Source organism: Pangasianodon hypophthalmus, chromosome 2, assembly GCF_027358585.1.
Source record: "Pangasianodon hypophthalmus isolate fPanHyp1 chromosome 2, fPanHyp1.pri, whole genome shotgun sequence".
NCBI classification, from domain to species: domain Eukaryota; kingdom Metazoa; phylum Chordata; class Actinopteri; order Siluriformes; family Pangasiidae; genus Pangasianodon; species Pangasianodon hypophthalmus.
In genome coordinates, this window is record NC_069711.1 from 21,410,572 (window position 1) to 21,436,282 (window position 25,711).

The following is a 25,711-nucleotide window of genomic DNA, read 5'->3' on the forward strand; positions in this document are numbered from 1 at the left end:
TTACTTTCATTAAATGTGTAATTCTTTCCTATATATTGTCATTTCTTGCTGACTGATCTGAAATTCCCCTTGAATGGTGTGAGATGTCATCTGTGATGTCACAAAATTCGAGAGTCACTGAAGTGTGGAGGTGTGAATTGGTCTGAAACCATTGTAGTAAAAACAACCTTGCTTTTGGGTCGCGCATTCAGAGATGTAATCACTTCTAATCTAAGTTACCATCCTTTTTAATCTATAGTGACTAGGAAAGGAATATTCATACCAATCAATCTTTCCTGTTTGTTACACCACTCCCCAGGCACATGAGGATAGTTCTGCACCCAACCTGCGACATCACTATTCATCTGTCATTAACACGCTGGTAAATGGACTCACATAATGATCACACAAATAGGTTAACTCTCAAACTCCCAGCATAATTACCAACCTACGCTTCTCGTCCTTACGGTCCTGCTAAAGGTCTCTTTGGGATTCGACAACATTTACAAGGTGAACTTCAGCACTCACACATACACCAACACCCACTCACATCACAGTGTGTCTTTGCCTTTCATCTCTGTGCGTCACTTATTTGACACTGCCACCAGGGAGCTACACTTGACTTCAATGGCAGAAGAACAGACACAGAGAGAGAGAGTGAGAGTGAGAGAGAGAGAGAGAGAGAGAGAGAGAGAGAGAGTGTGTTCCACTTGACCAGCTTCCTTCAAAATCCCTTCCACTTCTTGTCATTTTAATGCCTCCATAGGTTCAATTCTTCAGCTAATAGCTTTCCTGTCTACTCTCTGGATACTTGCAGACTTTAATTATTAGACCAAAAAAATGAGTTCCATAATAGGTCAAATCTGATATAATTTGAACTGCTCAGTCTCAGAGTTAATATATCAATACAAAGTGCGATTCTACACCGATGGAACATTGCAAATTTATCAAGCAACAAACACACCCTGTTTCGGCAGCTTAATTCATTATTTCGCTCTCCTCCAAAGAGAAAAAGATGAACTCAAGCAGAAATCACAACTGTGTAGGATACATATGTATTACTGATTATAAAACAGAGATTTTACATTCTGAAATTTTACCAAGCTACATTTGAAGCCGCTATAAAGTCCTCAACATACGCACACCAGTGACTACACCACAATAACCTAATTCTGTATTCTTTAATGTGCCAGTTTAACCTGGAGATGGCCCGATAAACCTTTTTCTTTTTTCAGTACTAAAATCTTAAGTACACTATATGACCAAAGGGTTGTGTACACCTGACTATCACACTCAGATGTAGTCCCCCTTTACTGTTATAATAACCTTCACTCTTCTGGGAAGGCCCTCCACTAGATTGTAGCGTGGTTGTGGGGATTTGGGGGGATTTTGGGGATTCATTCAGCCACAAGAGCATTAGTGAGGTCAGGTATTGATGTTAGGTGAGGAGACCTGGGGTGCAGCCGGTGTTCCAGTTCATCCCAATGGTGTTCAGTGGGGTTGAGGTCAGGATTCTGTGCAGAACACTTGAGTTCTCTCACTCCAACCTTGGCAAACCATGTCTTAATGAACCTCGCCTGCACAGGGGCATTGTCATGCTGGAACAGGTTTCTCTTAGTTCTAGTGAAGGGAAATCTTAATGCTACAGCATACAGAGAGATCCTAGACAATTGTGTGCTTCCAGCTTTGTGGCAACATGTGATAGTCAGGTGTCCACATACTTATGAGTTGATACCCATCTGACACTGTTTTCTTTAAAAACTAATGAGTTTTAAAATGTTTTTTTTTTAACTGAAGGTCTTTCCAGTTAAACTCCTTCATGCAAATATCACTTATATTGTAAATATAATAAATATAATAAACTTTACAGATAATAAAATTAATCCTAACAAATGAAAAATTCAATTCCAATCTTTGTTCAATTTTGCAAATCTTTGTTACATGATCCATCTCTAGCCATCTCTAGTTTAAATCAATAAAACAGTTACACTACAGCCATTGTTCTTTCCATACAATACCCTAATCTTTGCCTGGTATGTTACTTAGTAGCCAAAGCTTACTGTTAATGTATTACACTGCATGGTGGAAGAATTGTTTCTAGTGAATATTATTAATAACAAATTAAATAATATATTGAACACTGTATTTTATCATGTTTTTTGTAACCATTTTTTAAAAGCAATAAGCCACTTGATGGTGTGTGTTACAGTGATTTTATCACTGTAACACACACCCACACAGACTCGTGTGGCTTATTACTTTATTAAACCACAGCATTGTTGAATTCTCAAATAAGATTCTTCAGAAGGTGTTAATTTCTTTGTAACTGCAGCTCTGACAACAATGTCGACTACAAGATAAAGCCTAATAATAAACAATTGAACAAAGGAAATGCATCATTGTTGATACGGTGAGGTTTTCTGTAAGGAGATGTTTATTTAGAATTTATGGAAGGAGTCTCCAGGGTCAGTGCTTTGTAACAGTTTTCTACTACTGGAAAGTCTACGTACAGAGGACTTCGCTCTTTGTGGATTCTCTGTAAAATGGTGCGAAAAAACTCTAAAGAAAAAGTGAGGGAATGAATGTTTTAACTGTTATAACACAAGTGATGATAATAATAATAATAATAATAATAATAATAATAACAATAATAATAATAATGCACTACACCACCTTGTGGTTGATTATTTTCCTATAACAATATATCCTGTTGTATTTTATTCCTTATTGATTTACTCCACTAATGTCAAGAACTCCAGCTTTGAGCTATGAATGTGGTAGGAAAAGAAAAGCTCCTGTAGTTCAGATAAGAAGAATCAGTGGTATGGTATTTGAATATTAATCAATCTGTAAAATTTTACTGCCTCTGGCAAACATTAGCACTGTGCCTGCATAAAACATGCAAGGTGAAAAAAAGCCCTTTCCTCAGTTTAAATCTCAAAGTGGCAACAGTTTAATTTTATCATAAGCTTTAACGCTTTTATGTTTGTTTACACACAGATCTTCAGCTCATCCCTATGCAATATTTTTTTAATTGACGTCCCTGAAAACAGTTCCAAATGGCTTTATATTCATTACATACGCATAAAGAGTATAATGTAGTGGCATTCTAGGATATGCAAAGCACATTATGCAGACAACTTCATTTGGATTTCAGCCACAGAAAAACATGCAGGGAAAAAATGACCAAATTTAACTGAGTACACATTTAAATTTTATAAATTAAATATACTTTATTCATTCAAAAAAAGGTTAGATAAATCTAATTGAGTAAATGTAGTGTCTGCTTATTAGAGATGCATTCAAAACACTTGAAGATGTCAGGTGTGATTGACTATCCATCTCAGATGTCCACTTGTGATCAGATCACTCTGAGCCAGATGTTTGAACCTGGGCCACAGACGTTATAACACCAACATTCATGTGCCAAGCTGACAAGTGCCTGAGTGACATGAGTGGGTGAGCCAGAGAAATAAAAAGTGTATATGTCTGACAGTGGTTGGCAGAGAGATGAAAGGAGAGTGTTTACATTGCTAAAGTGCAAGAAAGCCACAGGCTGAGAGTGAAAAAGGACTTGAGAGACAGCATGTGAGAAACGAGGAATGATGTGAGGCTTGGAGCCTTTTGCGTTGTGGTTTGCATGTATGTATTAGTTGAAACATCAGTGCAGCACAGGAGCCCGACATCAGCCTGGATAAATCCTGAAGTATTTCACAATTCACACACATACTCAACCACAAATACGCAGGAGTATCAAATACAGGCACATAGTTTTACTCTAAATCCCCACTTTTACTCAAAATCATTTTAGCAGAAAAGAAACACAAAGGCCTAGTATCATCAGCAAAACCACATATGAGGGTGAATCAAATAAAAAAAAAAAACAAAAAAAAACTTTCTTTTTATTTCACATTTTTTAAAAATTATAAATAGGTGTCACAAAAGTGTATCGGTTTAAGAAGCAGTAGAAGGGGCTATTGAGAACAACGGACCAGTAGTCCATTTTTACCTTTGCAACTACATTTACTACTAATTTATGTTACAGCTTTGTGCTTTTCGTTGCACTCACCCTCATATAATTGCAGCATAGTGCGCAAGTACAAGTCTGTTTCAATATAATCATATATTATATAATGCTAGTTCAATGTATTCAGGCTAATCTATATTGATTTATGCAGAGTAAAGGTGATAAGTGGCAAAAAACATTCACCATAGTAAATTGTCTGTTGGGATACATGCAGTCGTCTCATTTCATTGCACTGCACTGAGACCTGACAAAGCAGCAGAAAAGTCAATGCACAGTCATAAGAAGCTCAAATATTATTTTTTAGCAGCCGAACAAAGAACAGTGTGGTGTTTCTGTTTGGAATTTTTCCCAGAGATGGATGAAATAATGAATGAAATTCTTTCCGTCCACTCTCCAGACACACTGCTAATTTATCTTTCAGACTTTCATCCAAAAAATGAGCTTTACCCAGAAGTAGCCTTGAGTGAAAAACATTGCTTTGTCTTTGCGCATTGCTGCTGTGCTCAAAGCTCAATCAAATTTTATTTTGACTGTCGTAATATTGGCATTTACTGTTTCTGTTCATGCGGAGCAATGACGTAAAAGCTCTGGGTAATGTGTACACCCTGGGCAATTTCCCATCCCACTAATAGCTGGTGCCAGTCCTGAGTATTAGCAAGATGAATCAGCTGCGTTTGCTTCCCCTACCAAAAAAAAAAAAAAAACTAGATTGAATGTCGTTATTTGATTACACACATTGATGTATTACCCTTTGAAATACTTCTTCAGTGCAAACAGTGAATTTGGGTTCTTCTTTTTCTCTCATTATCATCCTCCTCACTCTACAGTGGATCCGTATGCCCATGGGTTCTCTTTAACAACCAACTTTTTATTGATAACTTGCTGGTTTTTTCACATAGTGATGGATGACAAATGCAAAAATAGTGTTCCTTAAGAGTGACAGCAATTTCTTTTCTTTTATTTATTATAAAGGCTGTTATAAATGCATAAATACTATCAATAAAAAATATACCATTATTTAAAAAGATAATCTATTTTTAAAAAATGCTCTTCTGACAAAAACTATAGATAATTTCACTTGGATACTACAGAGACTTGCACTTCCTAAGAACTGCTGCTGTTCTCATAAAGACTGTCCCGTGCTTATCCCAGGACACTTATTCACAACATGCTCATATTAAACTAAATGCTTGCCTTTTCTCTTACATGTCTGTGTATTTACTCTAATGTACAGAATCCCACTATCCAGTGAGGACAGGCTGGAGTCTGCTAAGGGAGTTGTTCTTGCCATTGTCGCCTCTGGCTTGCTCATTAGGGATTTAAATGTAAATCTATATCCGGATTCCTGAAAAGCTGCTTTGCAACAATGTCTACAAATAAAATTGAATTGAAAAAATAAGCAAGTAGATCCTCGAGTTGTAGGAGTAGAATTCTTTTGCCCATTCACTTAAAGGCTGCCAATAATTCTGGAGTTTACTGTATATAGCATTGTCATCTCTCTCTGCTTTGCCTGTTACACCCTCTGTTTAGAGAGTGTCAGTATGCTGCTGGCAGCCCGCTACCTATAGCTAGTTTTCCCAGACATGGCAGTGTATAAAACACTCTATATATAGAGTACGAAAGTACTTTTCACGTAGCAGAGCCAAGTAGTATGTGTGTGTGTGAGAGAGAGAGAGACCATACTCAGAAGAGGCGTCCGCCATGTAGGGGACAGAATGATGATGTCTGTGTTTCATCTTTTCAGCACTAGGTGTATCTCACCTCACCACCCTACACTCACCACTCACACACACACACACACGCACACACACACACACACACACACACACAGCATCAGGAGGAAGGGTAAATGCATCAGGGGAAGAATAAATGATGAAGAGACAGAGATTAGAGGATTGTTTAGAGATTGTTTTGTGAGTATTTGTTGTTACAGGTTGTTCACACAGAATTTGAGAAGCATTTCCAGCATTAGGAACGTGACATTTGAATTCATATATACAGCATTTGTAAAGCGTTTCTGTGCCTGTGCAAGCCTAGTGTCAACGAGACAGTCTGCATATCATGTTATGCAAAAAGCTGACAAATATTCAAGTATTATGTATATAATGCAGTTTATCAGACATGAAAATAACCGTCTCTATTATATACATAACACTAGAGACATAATGTACAAAAAGCATACACTAGTCGTATGGTGATAATGGTTGACAATGACATGACTGTGTGTATTAGTATTGGATTTTGTTTTGGATTTTTATTTATCTAACGCATTCATTGTCCATTGCTTCATTATTTTTATACCACGACGCTACTGAATTCTCCATTCTGATTGTTCAGAAGGGGTTAACTGTCTGTACAAACGGCTCTGAGAGTAATACCATCTGTAATTCAAATTACAGGGTTATATTAATGCGCTTCTTCTAATACGTCATCGTTTCTATAGTAACAACTCATTCACATGGACTTGTATGGGTGATGATCTATACAATCCAAGGCTAATTATAAATGGATTTTAAAGATGTGCTATTTAACAAAGAAGTCTAATCGTGATGATTTCTGTAAGTAGATATCTGTTTACCATTTATAGAAGGAGTCTCCGATATCAGTGCTTTGTAAATTGGCAGTAAGTTTCCACCACAGGAAAGTCTTCACAACAGAGGACTTCACACTTCCCAGTTTCTCTGTAACATGATAAGCTGCTTTTTTGTTTTTGGTTGAGGTTGAGGATGCTTATAGCTGCTATAACGTAATTGCTAACAGGAAAAGGATTCATTTTCTATAACAGCAGCTGTGACAGTAGTTCCAGCTATATTTCAAACCACAGGTTCCTATTAATGTGTTTCTAGTATGTTACTATTTCTACAGTAACAACATTCTGTAAGAGCCGTTTATTTAGCTGCATTTTTTGTCTACAAATGACTGTTGTAGCTCCAACATAACAGGAATTCACTTGTCTCGTGGATTTTCCACAACATTAAAAGTAACTATAAATATGAGGTGTGAGTGTGAGGTGTTGATTATTAATAAACTAATAATTGCTTGACAATCGTTGAGAACTTGCTGTGGAATAAGAGGAAGAAAACACTTCGGGTTGTGCAGGTATTGGAGAAGTAATCCACTTTGGGGTGTAACTAACTTTGCGTCAGGCTGCATAACACCATCTCATTGTTGATTATTTTCCTATAACAGCTTCATTCTGGTTTATTTATCCACATATTCAGAATGAGAATCACAAACACTTTCTTCACCAACATTATGCACTGTGTGAAAGCACACAATCATGCACTGAAATTATAGAACATGGAACATCATTTACAATCATAAAGCTGTGTGTAATGCTAAATGGGGATAATACCATTAACCATAATAAAATCTTAATCAGTTATAGTGATATACAACAAACATTGACACCTGAGAAAAATTAAACGTTATGGATGTGACATTTTTTGCATTATGGCCGTGATGTGTCTGAAACCAGGCTGTCTGTATAACTGTTACTTAAAACTGCTGAAAGAGGAATTAAAAATAAACAGTTTAAGTTAGATAAAAAGGGACTTTTGAGTCCTCTCTTGAAACACACTGCTCATTCTGGGAGTGTAACTCATATTTACTTTTTTAAATGATACAATGGCCTTAAAAATAGAAAGCCATTAAATGTAGTGATAGATTGACGAACTGAAGTGTTTTATTTTTACTTGTGATAACGACTTCTTTTGTTCATGACAGCACTGGCATTTGCATGGAATTGCCCTTTGGGGCAGCAACACAAACACACTGCTGCTTCGTTTCTCTACAGCCATGTTACACTGGGCTTCATCCTGCTGAGCCTCCCACACTGCTAAAGGTCTGCACCAGCCACGTTCTACTGACCTTAAAACACACAAATCAATACTACTGTGACACACACACACACGTTACACACATTCCCTCAGGCTCTTTGTGCTTTCTAGTCTAGTATAATGTACTATATTGCTGACATTTAAATTATAAGCAAGCGCCCAAGAGAGAGGGATTGTGGGAAAGAGTGCTCTTTGCACTTCTGATCTTTATATGAAAAGGCCATGTGCTTGATTAAGACTAGATTATCTTTTCTGTTCTTTTCCCTACTTGGCATAACAAATATGAGAACCTATAACAATGTGGGTTAATACTGTAACACACATAGAGCATAGCTAATTATGTCCATGTTAAATAACATTGTTTTACATAATAATTAAGGAATGAAACACAACAAGGTGTGCAGTTATAGGAAAATAATCAGTGATGGGGTGGTGTAATGTGGCATGATGCAAAGCGGATTTACCCTGAAGTTGATCATTTTTCAATAACAGCATTTCCTGAAGTGTTTTATGACAGCAATTTGTCAGTGATGACATTATATGTATTAGTGAACGACACCTCGTGTTTTTTAATCATTTATAGTTGCACTTAATGTTGTGGAACGTCCGTGAGAAGTTCCTAGTCATTCCCTTACCAGCCTCTCTTTTTTCCTCAAGTAAATAAGACCATAAATATGCAGCTTGTCATGTTACTGAGAAAGTGGAAACCTCTGTCCTGAAGACTCTGCTGTGTAATACTTACCATTACAAAAGACTGTAGCAACTGAATCGCACAGATCATGCAGTGATTTTATTTAACATATTTCCCCATCCCCCTTTCAAATCACTGGTTTGAATTTAACAACTGGGACTCATCTGCTCACACACACACACACATATCAACACACCCACAGATACCACTGGTTAGATAAAAACTCCACTGGATTTGTATTGTAGAGTCTCTGAAACACAGCCTGAGAAACTACATGCAGTTACAGAACTCCTCATACACAAAGTGTCATGCAGTCTCACTTCTCCAGAGAGCTCCTGAAACCCCAAAACTAATCTGTGCACAAAGATACCTTCAAGGAAAGGCAGAAATTTGAGAATATTAATTTTTCAAATGAACCAAATGTGGTAGTGATGATTCAAATCAGAAAAAAACCCTGAAAAGATCAATATTAACACTTACATTTTATTAAACATTCATGATAAAGCTTGGATTAAGTCATGTGTATATGAGTGCTCCTCATGAGGGCCTTGATTGGCGTCTAGGCAGCGTTATCAAGAAGGGAGGAAACAGATGTGAGAAGGAAAAGGTCTTTGTGCGTTTGTGTGTGTGTGTGTGGGTGGGTGTATTTGTGCATAAGTTTGTTTAACAGTATAAAGAGACAGAGATAAATGTTTCTCAGCCTGCATGAGGAAATCAGGCGAAAGATTAAAAGACAGAGACCTGACACACCGAGCTGATATTAAATTGCTCACAGCAACCAAGGCTGTCTGACGATCCTGTCACCACCCCACAGGATGAAAAAGGGACATACCATTTTCACTTTGGAATGTACCAATCCCATGTTTTTCATTTTCAATAAGCAAGGCTTTAATAACTTAGCCAACTCTTTGCAAGCTTCTCTTGAGAAATATCAGAGATGTAACAGTGGACTGCTTTAAGAAAATCTATCTCCTGTTTGTACTAACAATGCATTTTGGTCATTTTTACATCCCAAGTATATTATAAATGAAGTTCCAATATTCCCCTACATGATTATATATACATACTATTTAACAAACACAGTGGTAAAAACAGTCAGTCTACATGAAGATGTCTAAACCCTTGCTAGCTAAATGTGAATTCCTCACACAGTCAGTGTCACGCTTTGTTCAAGTTGTTGTATTGTTATATGCCATAGAGAAACAGACATAAGCCTCATCAATTCAGTTTGTAATCAGACACCAGCTGTCAAAACGTCTGCTCCTATTCCATTGTCCGAATGAAATCTTTAAACATGATTTTCTCCTTTGCACTTCTGAGAGTAACCAGAATTTAAAATGCTATAAACTTACTTCTGGTTGAGATACATGCAAAAGAAAAACTTTTTAATTTAACATTTTAATTCAGGATGGCCGTAGATCTCAGAACTACACTCAACATCCACTTTACCTGGAACAAATGTACACCTGCACATTCATGCATTTGTCTAATCAGCCGAGCATGTGGCAGCAGCACAATGCAAAAAATCATGCAGATAGAGGTCAAGAGCTCCAGGCAATGTTCAGATCAAACATCAGAATGGGGAAAAAGTGTGATCTCTGTGACTCTGATTGTGGCATGGATGTTGGTACCAGATGGGCTGGTTTGAGTATTTCATAAACTCCTGATCTCCCGGGATTTTCACATAAAACAGTCTCTGGAGTTTATACAGAATGGTGCGAAAAACAAAAACACTGAGTGAGTGACAGTTCTGTGGGTGGAAATGGCTCGTTGATAAGAGAGGTCAGAGGAAAATGGCCAGATTAGTTTGACCTGCCAGGAAGGATACAGTAACTCAAATACTCACTCTTTACAAGCATGGTGAGTGGAAAAGCATCTCAGCATGCACAAAACATCGAAACTTGAAATGGAAAGGCTACAACAGCAGAAGACCACATTGGGTTCCACTCCTGTTAGCCAGGAACGGGAATCTGAGACTATCATGGGCACAGACTCATCAAAAATGGACAGTTGAAGATTAGGGGGTAAAAAATCAGCTGGTCTTTTTCCAGTCTTCAACTGTCCAGTTTGGGTGAGTCTGTGCCCATGATAGCATCAGATTCTTGCTCATCCGGCTCATCCACCTGAAGGTTTGAGGTGTTGTGCATGCTGAGATGCTTTTCTGCTCACTACGGTTGTAAACAGTACTTATTTGAGTTACTATAGACTTCCTGTCAGCTCAAACCAGTCTGGTCATTCTCCTCTGATTTCTCTCAACAACAAGGTGTTTCATCCTTCAGACCCAACGCCCACAGGATGTTTTTTTGGTTTTTTGCACTATTCTGTGTAAACTCTAGAGACTGTGTCTCTCATTGATATAGTGCTTCACACCAGTATTGGTGAATTGAGCCTGAAAAACTCCCCTTTTTTACGTTACTGTGAATCTGTTTATATGCTCTGCTCTGCTATTTCACTGCAGAAATAAAGCTAGTTACAGCAAATAAGCAAACATTGAGAGCAGATAATCAGATGAGAAGATGAGAAATGAGATCTGTGTGCTCTTCTGAGAGACTCATTGCTTGCTTTGCCTTCTTATGTTTCTCTTCTCCTGCACTGATTTGCTGATGTCTCCTGACTGAACAGCAAATCAGAACTCATCCTCCTTCTGGTCTCTCATACTGATTTAAGATTCTCAGTCAGCTCAGATTGATGGGCACCAAACACGGGTCACCTAGTGCCAACAGTGAAGTACACACTGCAAAAAACTATAGCCCACAGTCAGCTCAGTGTGTCAGGATCCCTACACTTACAGAACACAGACTCGGGGCAGGGGGGGATTTAGTGATGTGGGGGCCCTAGGCAAAATAAAAGAATGGGGTTCTATTCAGTGTTTTAACATCAATATTTAAATTTTAAGTATAGCTTATTTAGCATTAATAATTAAAAATATATATATAATTTGCATTTTTAGGGGGCCCTTGGCTTCTGGGGGCCCAAGGTTGTTGCCTACCTTTGTCTAGTGCTAAGTCCACCCCTGACTCGGGGAGTGACAGTGTTTCATGCAGTCAGATTGTGTTTGTGTCCTTATGAGAAACAAATATACGGAAGCTGATTTACTTTTGCCAGCTTGCTTGCTAGGCAGTTAATATTAATTAAACAGAAATCTCTTTTACATCCTTCTCTCACACTAAAGGTTAGGGAAGTCCTTATCTTTACTTAGTGAAACTGGAAAAATCAGATGCATAATCAGATCAGAAGCTTCATTCTGGTGTCTGGAGTCTGGTGTATAAGGAAAATTTGTCCTCCCTAGAGCTTTTCTGATGGGTTCTTCACTATCTAATAAACACATGCAGATGATTTTTGAAAAATATGTAAAAAAAAAAATGATACATGGCATTGAACATTCATTTTCAGGATTTAAATAAAATTTACTGCACATTAATTGGTGTTTTTTTAATTAATTGATTTTCTTTTTCTTGTCCTTTTTTTATTTCATTTTTGTATATCACCAGGATGTATATTAATTATTATAATAACATCAGTGAGTTTTGCATCCACTTTAAAAGATCAGTAAAAAACTACAGAAAGATAAGCAAAAAGGGAACCAACCAGCCAGCCATAATCTCAGCCTGAAACAGTACGACAAACAGAAACTAGGAAGCACTCACAATTATGCAAATTACTGGCTAATATCTCTCTGCGTGTGGGCCTACGCATCCATATTCACCATGCTACTGTGTCGTTCGAGACAGCCCTAATGTCTGGAATCTTCCGTGTGGAGGCAACCTCTCTCATTTTCTCTACTTCGGAACAATGCTGACGCGTTAGAGCAAACACCTCAGACTCTGAAAAGCACTAGACAGCTAGAGAGACAGAGTGCCTCAAAAGGACATCTCACACACCTACACACTGTATATGAAGTGATAAAAACCTGAAAGAAATATCAGCAGAATGATAAATGTAATTACTCAGACACCAATCTGAACTCCTGGTGCTCACACGCTCACGTAATGTAACATCACTACCGTTTCACATTAAATGACCCAAGCCAACTGTGAGTCCATTTTTACTTTACGACTGTTTTGTTCAGTATGATTAGACTGTGAGGTGATCAGATTAGGATTTTGCTAACATCAGTCAATGATTAAGGCCTCGAGAACCACCAAACTAACGATCATTAACAAGATACTTATCCGTCTTAACAACCATAGCAGCTTCCCACTTCTCATATTCTGATGTTTAAATAAGTGCTTTCTACAAGCCTCTCATCACAGACCTGTTTGCTCTTAGCAGTCTGTTAACCAACAGTCTAAAGTAAATGTTGCCATATAAATCACAAAGTGAGAGTGTTTTCATGATGTACCCATGGCCATCTCACAAACACGCCAAATCTGTAATGCAAACTGATTTTGACCTTATACTTTTATTGTAGGGCTTGTAGCTATAGAACATGTCCATAACATGTATGTATGCTATACCAGTGCTAAGAACTCAGTAAAACTAATAAAACCTAAAACACTTTTCTCAGACAAGACCCTTTAAACGTCATCTACTTTATATTTTATTATTCTGCATTTTAAACTCAGCCAAATGGTTTTGGTTTGGTTTTGGCAGGAGACAATAGAACAGAGCGCATCCTTTTCAGAAAATTACTGCACGCTTTGCTGACTTCTGTTTCTCTTCTCCAGCACTGATTTGCTAGGCTGAAAACAAATCACAGAACTCATTCAATTTCAGGACACTGATATTAGAGGCTCAGTCAGCTGTAACAGGCAACAACAAGGGTCGACTAGAGCCAACAGTGACGCATAGTCAGCTTAGTGGGTCAGGATCCTTACAGTTAACAAAACACAGATTCATGTTTTTTATATATTTAATGTTCTGAATTTCAAATGCGGACAACAGTCGGCCAAATGATTTTGGTCTGGTTTTGGTGTGGTTGCTTGGTTGCTTCCTCAAGTGTCTTTATACTGAGGAAAAAGTTTGAAACCTCTTTTCTCATGTGATATAATGGGATATTTTCATGTATGTCAATTCTGATGGGATATATTTTACCTAGGGTTATTTCAACAGATCCTTTTATACTAGGTTAAAAAGGAGCATCTTTTCATACACAGTCTTTTAAAATGACTACTATGACAATTAAGGATGGGACTAAGACCCCAGAGATACATCACCCCACCTCGTCATGTAAAACTAATCCAGTACGAAAAAGGCTGTAGCATGCCAACCATCAGAGAGCTGCTGCATAATTGACTTGTCTAAAGTAAAGCTGAAGCCTAAAAGCTTAGAGTGACTCAGAGTAGAGCGGTCAAAGCCTTGTGATCTTCATCCACCTCCAACACTTCTGAATATGACTATCATGTGGGTGTAGCTCTGGAGCTCAAGTCTTTGTGAGGGTGTGAGTATCGATTAGTGTGTTGGCTAGAAACGTTTCTAGCAGCAAGGCTAACATCAGTCCTGGCCTCTGGGTTTTAAAAGGTTTTGATTAGAATGAAGGCTGAAGAAACATGATCCAGCATCATATGATCCACTCAGATTCTGGATGGAGTATTGATTTGCAGGGATTGGCAGGGTAGAGAACAACTGCTGTAGTAACAGTAAACAGGACTCAGACTGAAAGTTATGTTTTGTTTGACACTCAGAGTCTGGATTTGTCAAAAAGTCTGAAAGAGTAGGAGTAATGTGACGTGCACACACACACACAAAAGAAGAAGAGAGACATATTATTCGCTCTATCACAAATTGTAAATTGCAGCTAGAACCCATACGAGGTTGATAATTTTACACAGCATGGAGTATCTTCCCTCCATTACAGCAAGTACAATTATCAACTTCTCTCTCCACAGGCAGGTGGGAATGTCATTTATTCCGTAACCCTGTGTGCGTGTGGGTTTCTAAACCTAACTCACTCCTCTCTCTGTGGCTCACCTGGCAGAAGACGGGTTTGTAGTGCTCAGAAAAGATGTGTGCTAGCTCTTCAGAACTGTCAAAGTCCACGGGCAGCCGCTCCACACACAGGCACTTGGAGTGGATGTGCTGGGCCGTGCTGAGCTGGTTGACGTCACTCCACTGCACCATTAGCAAGCGCTCGCCCTGCACTTTACCTAGCAGCTCCGAGCGAGCCCTGGAGGCTGAGTCCTTCTTCATGTACTCCACAAAGCCGTAGCCCTTGGAGTGACCTGTAAGCTCACTGTAGACGAGGAAGGAGCGCTCGATGTTGCCATAGGAGCGCACCAGTTCCTGGAATTGTGTGCCAGTGAATGTGTGAGGCAGGTTGGTGACACACAGCAGCGAGTCGGTGGGCTGCAGCTGGACGCTGATGTCACGACCACGCACCGACGTCTGGTGCAGTGAACGGATGGCGTCCTGTGCCTGGTCGCCATTTAGGAGTGTTACAAAAGCTGGCAGGACACACACAAACACAGATAAACATCAATATACATATAAAAAGACCGGCAGATGAAGTGCAAATGCAAAGACGCTGAACAGGAATAATCACTGAATGACATAAAAAGGATTGTGTAAAGTATACAAAAAATATACAACCACCTCGGATGGGATTAGTCAATTTCTTTAGTCAAGAAAAAGCATCAACTTATTAACTCACAAAGCATGAAATAACACACTAATACATTAACACCAAACAAGTATCACAAAGAAAAGCATTTGGTATTGCAAATGTCAGGGAAATGTTCAGGGGAATCCCCATGGTTCGCCACTGGGGCCGCTTTAAATTTTTAATTCTGTTTTACCTCTTAAAGGCTTTTAACGCAGGATGTGTCACGTCAAGACGTCACTCAATTACATTTTAACAAGCAGTTCAATCCACATCTCTCAGGTCAGAGGCACGTCAAATTTGAGCTGCCCTTGTTTCTGTTTCCTCTCTATTATTTTTTTTGAGTGAAGTGTAAACTGCACAGTAATCCAGTGAAATCACAAAACCACACTTTTTATACACTGTATAATTTATTTAAAATCACAATCTACAAAGATGTCATGAATGTGCAACCTGTAGTTGCATAGCAAAGTGTCTATGCGATGACTTTCCTTTTACACCAACATGAGGAAACAAATTAAACACAAATATACTGGTTGTTCACAGTGCCACTGTCTCGTGTCATGTTTTTTGGTGAACGATTTTGTAATTATAGCTGGCAGATCGCTATGGGCAAAACAAGCTTAGTAATGAAAGCTTGAGAGCAAATAAGACTTAGCATTGTGAGTTCCTCTTCTTTTGTTTTTTGGGTGCTTTACACACAGTCTTTTGTTTCAGTGGCCTCTTAGGAACAAAGGCAAAAAAAATATCTAAATAAATAAATAAATAAAACACCTACAGTGGTGGCATATGGAGCAGATCTCTTCATGTTGTTCTTATTCTATTATATAAACCTGTATAGGAATATGAGTTACAAAGACATTTATACAGGAAAATAAGGAGGTAATGAGCAACACTAGAACTGCAATTAGTAAATGAAAGAATTCACTTGACATGGCTGACAGGAGGCATGGTTATCCACAGGGATAGACTTATTCCATTAATTATGAAAAAGTAAACAGTTAATACACTATATGGCCAAAAGTTTGTACACACCTGACCATAACACCCATATGTGGTTCTTCCCCAAACTGTTGCCACAGTTGGAAGCACACAATTGTATAGAATGTCTCTGTATTCTGTAGCGTAACAATTTCCCTTACTGGAACTAATAGGGCCAAACATGTTCCAGCATGACAATGCCCCTGTGCACAAAGTGAGCTCCATGAAGACATGGGTGGAGTGGAAAAACTCCAGTGTCCTGCACAGAGCCCTGACCTCAACTCCACTGAACACCTTTGGGATGAACTGGGAGGCCATCTACACCCCAGGCCTCCTCGCATAACATCAGTGCCTGACCTCAGTAATGCTCTTGTGGCTGAATGAACACAAATCCCCACAGCCACACTCCAAAATCTAGTGGAAAGACTTCCCAGAAGAGTGAAGGTTATTATAACAGTAAAGGAGGACTAAATCTGGAATGGGATGTTCATAAAGCACATGTGAGTGTTATGATCAGGTGTGCACAGACCTTTGGTCATATAGTGTATCTCTTTGAAAAGAAAAACAAATTGTCAGAAGTGTAAATTCACTTACTCATAACTGATCTTTGAATGCTGGAGTTGGTTAAATAGACTCAAATCGAAGTGTGCTGTTGTGTTTTTGTGCTGTCAGTAGACTGTATAGAAAAGCAGCTGAGACGTGGACGTGGCCCGTGTGGACTGACTGAGGTCATGACATGCCGCTTATGTGAAGTGTCCAGTGTGAATTCGGGGAAGGTAAACTCTGCATTTATACTAAGAGTGATGCTGCTAGACATTTTTGTTATTGTATGTTTTGCTATTAAGGTTACTTCCTTTTCCACATCCTTAGCACAAAACACAAAACACTGGAATATTCAGTTGGGGAAAACACAGCTACAATTAGCGGCTGACAGCCAAGCTGAAGCATTAATGATTACTCTGGTGCTAATGTAGTACTTGGAAAATCCTAAACTAAGAGTTGTCTTCATTCTTTGAAGGCTTTAATGAAAGATGTGTACATTAACAATGCTCAGCATGTCCAGTAAATAACTCATAATATATGGCTTCTCAAAACTGATGCTGAAATAACAGTGACTACTTTAGATCCGTGTCAAGGGCCAATAAAGGTAAATGTAGCAGTAAGTGCTATGTTTCATATTGTACTCATATACACATCTCACTGACAATACTTTCTTAAATCCTCCTATTATCCTTCTTCTCTTCTTTTGCTCAGAGCCTCTTTCCAAAGGCTCTGTATCTTCTGTACAGAGATTGGCAACAATATGCTCAGACATGTGAGCACATGACAATAAATGTAGCTTGACTGAATATTTTTTATTACAAAGAAAGCCTACAACAAAGCTTCTCAAAAAGCTTATACAATAATCTTATAATTCACAGCAATTTGCTAGTGACAGGCTTGCGACGGCCATTTTAAATTCACAAAAAAGAGACTTGATTATAGGCTTTGTCTATAAGCATGACAATTCTTACTTTTTTTCTTTCTGCTACAGCAAGCAGGGGGAGGAGGAAACTTTATTGAAATGGCTTAAAGCCTGTAATTCTCCTGCCATGAGACAGCTATAGTAATTCACCAAGAATACAGTAGCGTGAATCTTTTGTTGTGAACATTTTTCTTTCCAGTATCTGAAGATGACTGCAGGTGAATTAGGTCCTGATGGTCAACGTTACTACTGCACGTGTCACGATGATCAGCTGTTATTTGTAAAGTCTGTGCTGTATGCATTCTTCATTTCCTAATGTTTGGTTTTTTTCACACGCATTCATTTAGCTTGTTAAGATTTCAGGTGTCCTCCCAGCTCGCATCATGGCACTATCAGTTCCCGCTCCCCACCTTTCACTGACATACAAATGGGCTGTTCTGACACTGGGAACAATAGAGCTCATTACAGCTCATCAGCACTTATTAAGCCAGAGTGTGAAAGATCACGGCATGTAAAGCATGAAGATTTTGCATTCCCTCTCCTTAATGGATCTGAGGAATAATACAGATGCTTCTTCCCATCCTCATTAAAGGCTGTTAGACGTCATTACTGCTGACTGTGCCATCAGTGCATGCAAAACATGCTGATTTTGAGTCACTACTGCCAACTGGAGCTGTGGCAAAGTGCATATCACACGATCTGCCCCAACACTGTGGCTCATTATGGCTCGTTAGGCTGCGTTGAGGCTGAGTGTCATTACCAGATGGCAAGAGGGTGACCACTGAGTTTTGGTTCTTTAGGCTGAGATTTGATAGAGTGTCCTCCCCCTGCAGTTACCGTCGCTAGGAAAGCACAAACAATCCTTCACCTAAAGCTGTATGGCAGGATAATAATGAAAAAATCTTCGAGCCATGGTTCCTAATAACGCCATGGAACACAAACAATACGAAATATACATGTACATAGAGACACAGAGACCCAATACATGTACATGTACATAGAGATACACGTACATAGAGACACAAAGACCCAATTCTCTATCTGCTGCAATATAGCATGTCAGTTAACACTGAAAATGTATGATGCAAAATTAAAATACACATCTGCCATAAGCACAAAAGAAGCATTCAACTGCACATGAAAGGGGCTTTCATCCTCCAGGCTATATCTCCAAGGGTGGACAAGCTGAGTCCAGGCTATTAGGTTTTTAATTCACAGTTGCCTGGTGAACAAGGAGGTTCAACAACCAGGAAAAAAAGAAAAATTTCTACAGTTTGAATGCGACACAGTTCATAGTGATGCAACACAACTTGATGCAACAACAACAGCACAGCTTCTCATGCCAAAACCCACCTCCTGCTGCACTACACACATCCACCAGCCACAGTCTGGTTGACAGTAGAATGATTTTAGCTGGATTAATTAGCGCACACAGACAATCTTTTCAGAATCAGGAATACGTAGGTATGTGGAAACACTGATGAAACAAAATAAAGTCAGACCAAAGCCTGCATATAATTTTCCTGCTAGCACAACATGAAGTCACCTTACAGTTAAACATATTGGGAGAAAATAAAGATGCTAGCCAGACTCTAATAATATCTTGTACATACAATGTGATGATAGAACACCACAACTCACAAGCAAAAAGTCAGCCAATGACTTGCTGACTTTTTTCCAAGGACGCAAACATGATGTGCTACATTAGAAATTTGGTTTGAAGACGATACTGATCATATAATAGTTCATTCCTGTTAGTCTGTATTAATTCACTTAACTTACTAGATCATATATTATTACATTACGTTAGCTACTGAGCAAAACTGGGCAGCCCAATGGAGTTAATGTTTTTATGACTACAATCATCTTAGTTACACAGATACGATAAACATATACCTACTGAGCTCTGTACTAGACTTTATGACTACTGACACATCTTCCTTGTTGGTCCACTCTGGTCCACACTATAGCTCATCTTTTTACAATGCACAGTTTGTCTTATTCGTCTTCAAGCTCTTTGTCAGTTTCTGTTGCCTGGTGTACTACTGTAAATTTACAGGTGACATGGAGTTAGCAGCAATGCTACTCTTCACACACTCATACCAGCGCAACACACACGACCATGTCACCATATCTGTGTCACTGCTGTGATGAGAATAGTCCACCATGCAAATTACACTGCTAATCAGCAGTGCTCCTAAGATGGTCCCTTTCCACTGCTGTCTGGAGCAAAATATGGACTTCAGTCAGAAACTACATGGATATAAAGTGCACTTACTATATAATCCATACGGCCAATGACTGTAACTGGAATGTAGATTTGAGTAAACTGGAAACGGTGTATTTCTTACAGAATGTCAAGCAGAAAAACAGTTTGGTCTGAATTAATTTTGCTATAAATCTGATATCGACATGCATACAGTGAGGCATAGTGGCATCACTCAACAACAGGGCACACTATGGCAAGATAAACATCCCGAGTGGAAAATGCTTTAGGCAACTAGCAAAAGCACATAAAGCAGCAACTACAGGTTCACTATTTACAAACACTGTGGACAAAAGCTATAACTTGGTCAACCGGTGAAGCTACTGAATTGCTTGTTTGCCTAGTAAATGTTTTTGAGGGTTCTGAGACAGGATAGAATAGAATAGAATAGAATAGAATAGAATAGACATGGGAAGAGTGGAATAGAGTAGAACATAATAGAGCAGAGAAGAGTAGAATAAGGTGGAACTGAAGAAAGCAGAATAGAAGAAAGCAAAGTAAAATTAGATTAGAAAGATTAGAATAGAAGAATAGAAGAATAGAACTGAATAGAATGGAGTAAAATAAGAGAGAGCAGCGTAGAGTGCCATAGAATAGAATTGAACAGAATAGAGCAGACAAGGAAGAGTGAAATAGAGTAGAACATAACAGAGCAGGGTAGAAAAAGAGTAGAATAAGGTGGAACCGAAGAAAGCAGAATAGAAGAAAGCAAAGTAAAATTAGATTAGAAAGACTAGAACAGAAGAAGGCAGGGAAGAGTATAACAGAACAGAAGAGAGTAGAATAGACTAGAATATAATAGAGTAGACTAGGGATGAATAGAATAAAATAGAACAGAACAGAAAAAAGAGAACAGAATAGAGTAGAATAGAATCAAGCATAGCAGGTAGAATAGGTAACTACCGTCAGGTAGCTGGCTAGCTTGCTGCTCATTGGGCCCACATTGATTTGTACATTCTCACTAAAGGTGTATGCAATGAAATTGGCTTCCCTTCTTCCTTTTCTTCGTCATCTGATAATCTTTCAAAAGGTATACTCACAAAAAATGTACTGCTCGCCATGTTCACTGACGATGCCGCTGACTCTCCTGTACTAACGTTGTCAGTGTAACAAATCATTGCTAGAATTTGAATTTTATGTAACAAACACAGACGAATGGAGTGATACATACAGTGAAACGTATCAGTGCTGTTATACTAAATATCAGCACTCTTGGAACGCCAGTTGTCCAATCGAATTAGTGAACCAGAACTAAGTTGTATAAAATATGTTACATGAGAAGATTTACACCAAAATGCTGTTTTAAAATGTTTGAAGTTGAAAAGGTGCGTCTGCTTTGATCTTATTGAGGGTTAAAACCTGGCTCGTTATCGTAAAATGACACAGTTGTCAGATAGAACCTTATAATAAGTGCAAGTGTCCAGTGATTTTTTTTATACTAAAATATATCTAGGCGGTTGAAATCAGTACTAACCTAAATGAGATGGTTATAAGTCCATAAATCAAATGCACTCTTTGCAACAATGACTTCTATCCCTGACCGTGTTGTGCATGATTAATCAGTTTCACTCATTAGAAAAGACAACACTCCATCAAAACACTGACCTTTGCCTGCCTAAAAATACCTTCTCCACATGTGGGTGGGGAAAATATTATTAACCATAACGTAGAAATACTATAACTATATAATATTAAATGAAAATATTATATGAACATGTTTCACTGGCACATATAACAATGATATGGAAGAAAAAGACAACATGAAACAAAAGTCATGAAGGATTTAACACGCATAAACTCTACTGACAAAAACAAACAGGTAACACGTGAGGTTCCAAATACATATTCAACACCACGTATTGGACCCTGACTAAAAATAGCAGACACACTACGACAAACAGTCATATATGCTCATAAGCTCTGTGACAATGAGCAGTCACAGTACTGAATAATCCAGCCTGAGCATTCGACCACACTCTTTAGCAGACATGATTGAGAACACCGGCCTTCATCGTCCTGCCTGAATGTGTGTGCATGTGCGCGTGCGTGTATGTGTGTATGCGCAGCCGCCCACACTTGCCACTGCATCAATTAATAATGATCTCCTCCTGCTTTCCCAGCATCACTCATCTGGCTCGAGTGGTTGTCGAGATCTGCCTGTGGCTCCCACACATTCTGGCAAAAAGCCCCTCTCTGACTTCAAGTGGACAACAAGACCCCCCCAACCGCTAATGGATCTGTTCGCTCCGCCTTCATCAGTCGTCATCATCTTCATCATCCTCATCCTGCTTTCACATGTGAACTGGCTCTCCTTAAGTGCTTGCGCTGATGGCTTTAGTGTCCACGCCTTATGTACAATAATGATAATGATGTGTTTGATATTTTGTCCACTCTACAATCTTCAGTTTCTGCCCTGGTTTAAAGAGTCGAAACTGTAGAACCTAGATGCGACTACTACTTATATATTTCTGTACTGGAAGCATGGCAATGAGATTGTATATAGCCTCTGAGAGTTCCTTCACTGCCTGTAATCATCAGATTTCAGTAGCATCAGGCTGTGTTACAAATCTGCCACTGTGTTTTTTATGCTAATAAATAGTCCACTAGGACTGAGAAAACTGGCAAGTACAATTGCATGCCAATTAATGTCCGTGTTGTATATCAGTCATTTACTAATTGGGTACATCAAATGACAGCACATGGAACAAGTGCTAAGGCGTGAAGTGACATCATGTGGGCTTTGATGGTGCACTTCTCAGCCCTTTGGGATTTGCAGTGAGCTGTTATCTCCACTCTGTTTCGCTCTGAAAAATAAAGGACACTAATAGGCAGAGCACACTGAAGCACTGTCAGGAACACGAGGTAATGGCTCAGTTCTTCAGTGACCAGGCCTCACTGATGTGGGAGCTATACACTGTATGGCCAAAGGTTTGTGGATACCTGACCATCACACCCATGTCTGGGTCTTCCCCAAATTGTTGCCACAAAGTTGGAAGCACAAAATTGTGCAGGATGGCTTTCTATGCTGTAGCATTACAATTTCCCTTCACTGGAACTAAGAGGCCCAAACATATTCCAGCATCACAATGCCCCTGTGCATAATACGAGCTCCATAAAGACATAGCTTGCCAAAGGGGGACTAAATCTTGAATGGGATGTTCAAAAAGCACACATGAGTGTTATGGTCAGGTGTCCACAAACCTTTGGCCATATAATGTATCCTTAAATAAATTATTGGTTGTTATCAGAGCTGACAGTGATACATCACCCCCCTTTGAAGTTTTCCACATTTTGTGGAAATGAAATAAACTTTATTGGGATATTTTCCATTTGACTGACAAAATATGTCTAACATTTGAAGGTGCTGACTGTTTTTATTGTCATATGTCTAATTAAACAAAAAAAGTAGACATTTGTTGGTTCACCCCCTTTGTCAATATTTGGTAGATCTAAGTTTGGCTGCAATTACAGCTGCAAATCTTCCGGGATATGTCTCTATTCTGTTCAAATCTGTTCAAAAGTTTTCACCCCCTGGCTCTTAATGCATGGTTTTTCCTTCTGGAGCATCAGTGAACGTTTGAACCTTCTGTAATAGTTGCATACAAGACCTTCAGCTGTCCTCAGGGTGAAAAGATGGATCTCAAAATCATACAGTCATTGTTGGAAAGGGTTCAAATACACAAAAAATGCTGGAAAACCAAAGAATTTGTGGGACCTGAAGGATTTTTCTGAAGAACAGCAGGCAGTTTAACTGTTCAGGACAAACAAGGGACTCATGAACAACTATCACGATTCTGAAAGGGGGATGTAAACTTTTGACCACAACTGGAATTTATACCGTTTGAATTAGTAGTGCAAATTGTGATTAAATATCTACCACTGGCTATCCTCTAATGTTTGATAGTTAACTTTTCTTCTTAGCTAGCCACTAGACCCCAAACATTACATTAAATGTGCATTAAAATCTAATGAGTTCACTGATGCTAATACCAGGGTTATATAATTCACATTCTGTTTTCTCATGATACTGTCTAACCAACCACAGACTACCTGCATGAGTCACAACCAGTCTGGCTTCACAACATTACCTTCAAAGCAAATGCACAGCTAGTTACACTGAAACGTGTAGGGGCTAATCATTTAATTAGCCACCTTGACATACATAGTACATGGAGCTAATTACTACTTGTTAACATAGTATGCTGGAAATGTGTGACAATGAGAAAACCTGATTCAGCTATTACAGTGAATATTAGTACCTCATGGTCACATCAACTTTAATAGCCCACAAATGAGAGGATCCAGAAGGCACATTAGAAATAATTAACCATGAAACAGCCATTATCTAACCCAAGTGTGCTATGAGCTCCAACACAAAGCTTGGTGCTGAAAGAATTCACATTTATTTTGAGCAAGGCTTAATTACACTGCAGAAAGATATGCTGGTCGTGGGTACTGTGTTACTGTTACTCCATAAAACCCTTAATCAAAATAAGAAAAAAAAAATGCAAAAAAGACAGTGTAAAAACTCAGGAACTTTCAGCTATCCAGGATTCAGCAAACATGCACTGATTTTGATGCAGTCTAACAAACATAATTCTGTCTTGTTAAGTGCCAGAAACAAACAAAAAATATGGTATAAAGACATGTGTTCCTCATGAAAGGTTTATGGTATGCAGTAATCAACCATTTCAAATCAAGAAGGAGATTTAATGTAAGAAGCTTAGTTAGGGGGTGCTGACAGCTGTCCAAAACAAGATCAAGTAGTTAAAAATTCTAACCATTTGCACTGCTCAACCACCAAGAAAATCTGCCATTTTTAGAGAAAAATAGAGAAAACAGTATTGATGTCACTCAAGTTTCAGGTTGCTGTTATTCAGCAAACTTTATTTCTAATTAATTTGAAGCAAAAAGTTGACAACTGAAAATTGTTGATAACTGAGTTAGACTCAAGTCATAATGACTTCACAAAATACAAACTTGAATCTGACTTTTTTCTAAAAAAGTTTTTTTGGGGACTTGATTTGGGACTTGATTTGGGACTTGACCAGAGATTTGTCTATCTTGACTCGGGACTTGGACTTAGGACATGACTTGGAACTTGTCTGTCTTGACTTGAGACACGACTTGGTACTTGGGATCTGAGATTATACCTGGAATAATACCTAGGATGTGACTTGAGACATGTCTGGCTTGACTTTGGAACTTGACTTCAGACTTGGGACTTAATTTGAGACATGAATTGGGACTTTACTGTATTGACTTGGGATCTGACCTGGGACTTGCCTGTCTTGACTTGGGACTTGACTTGGGATTTGACTTGGGATTTGACTGTCTTGACTTAGGACTCGACTTGGGACATGATTTGGGACTTGACATGGGATGTGATTTGGGACTTGTCTCTCTTGACTTAAATAGCAAGCCTTTACACTTGTCACTTGAATACAATGTCTTGTTCTCAGCTCTGTGAATGAAATAGTCGTTTTTATACATGCTGAGCAATATAAAGTGCATCAACACTTAATATTACATTTGTGCTTTTTTAACTGAATGCAGCATTGATAAATTATCCAGTGAATATAAATATAGAATTCATAACTCTTACTTGACAGTGTGGAAAATTGACTATTGACTACACCAGGCTAATTAGAGTCCCGGAACGCCTGATCATAAACACAGAACACACCCCTTTATATAATGAAAGTGAATGCAATATTAAAAAGTGCTTTTAATATCACTTGCAGAGTGTTTTATATGGAGCATAAAGATGTGTTGATCAGTGCCAGACAACAGAGCCCAAACAAATGTTGCATTGTGCACAGCTCTGATTTTTATGCCCACCACTTCTATTGTCATTCCACTAGCAGACCAGAACACCATGCATACCTTCCCAATGCCATCACTGATTCCCCTTCTGACACACAC

At 38.7% G+C, this 25,711-nt stretch overlaps 1 protein-coding gene across 2 annotated transcripts in view; it reads right to left on the bottom strand.

Annotated features, from left to right (window-relative positions):
- The window catches only part of raver2 (ribonucleoprotein, PTB-binding 2), an 88,155-nt gene that overhangs the window by 44,893 nt on the left and 17,551 nt on the right, over positions 1-25,711 (bottom strand). For both annotated transcript variants that reach the window (XM_053227690.1, XM_026919886.3), the window contains exon 3: positions 14,447-14,919. In XM_053227690.1, the coding sequence (XP_053083665.1) occupies positions 14,447-14,919 (473 nt within the window). The remainder of the gene's footprint in view (positions 1-14,446; positions 14,920-25,711) is intronic.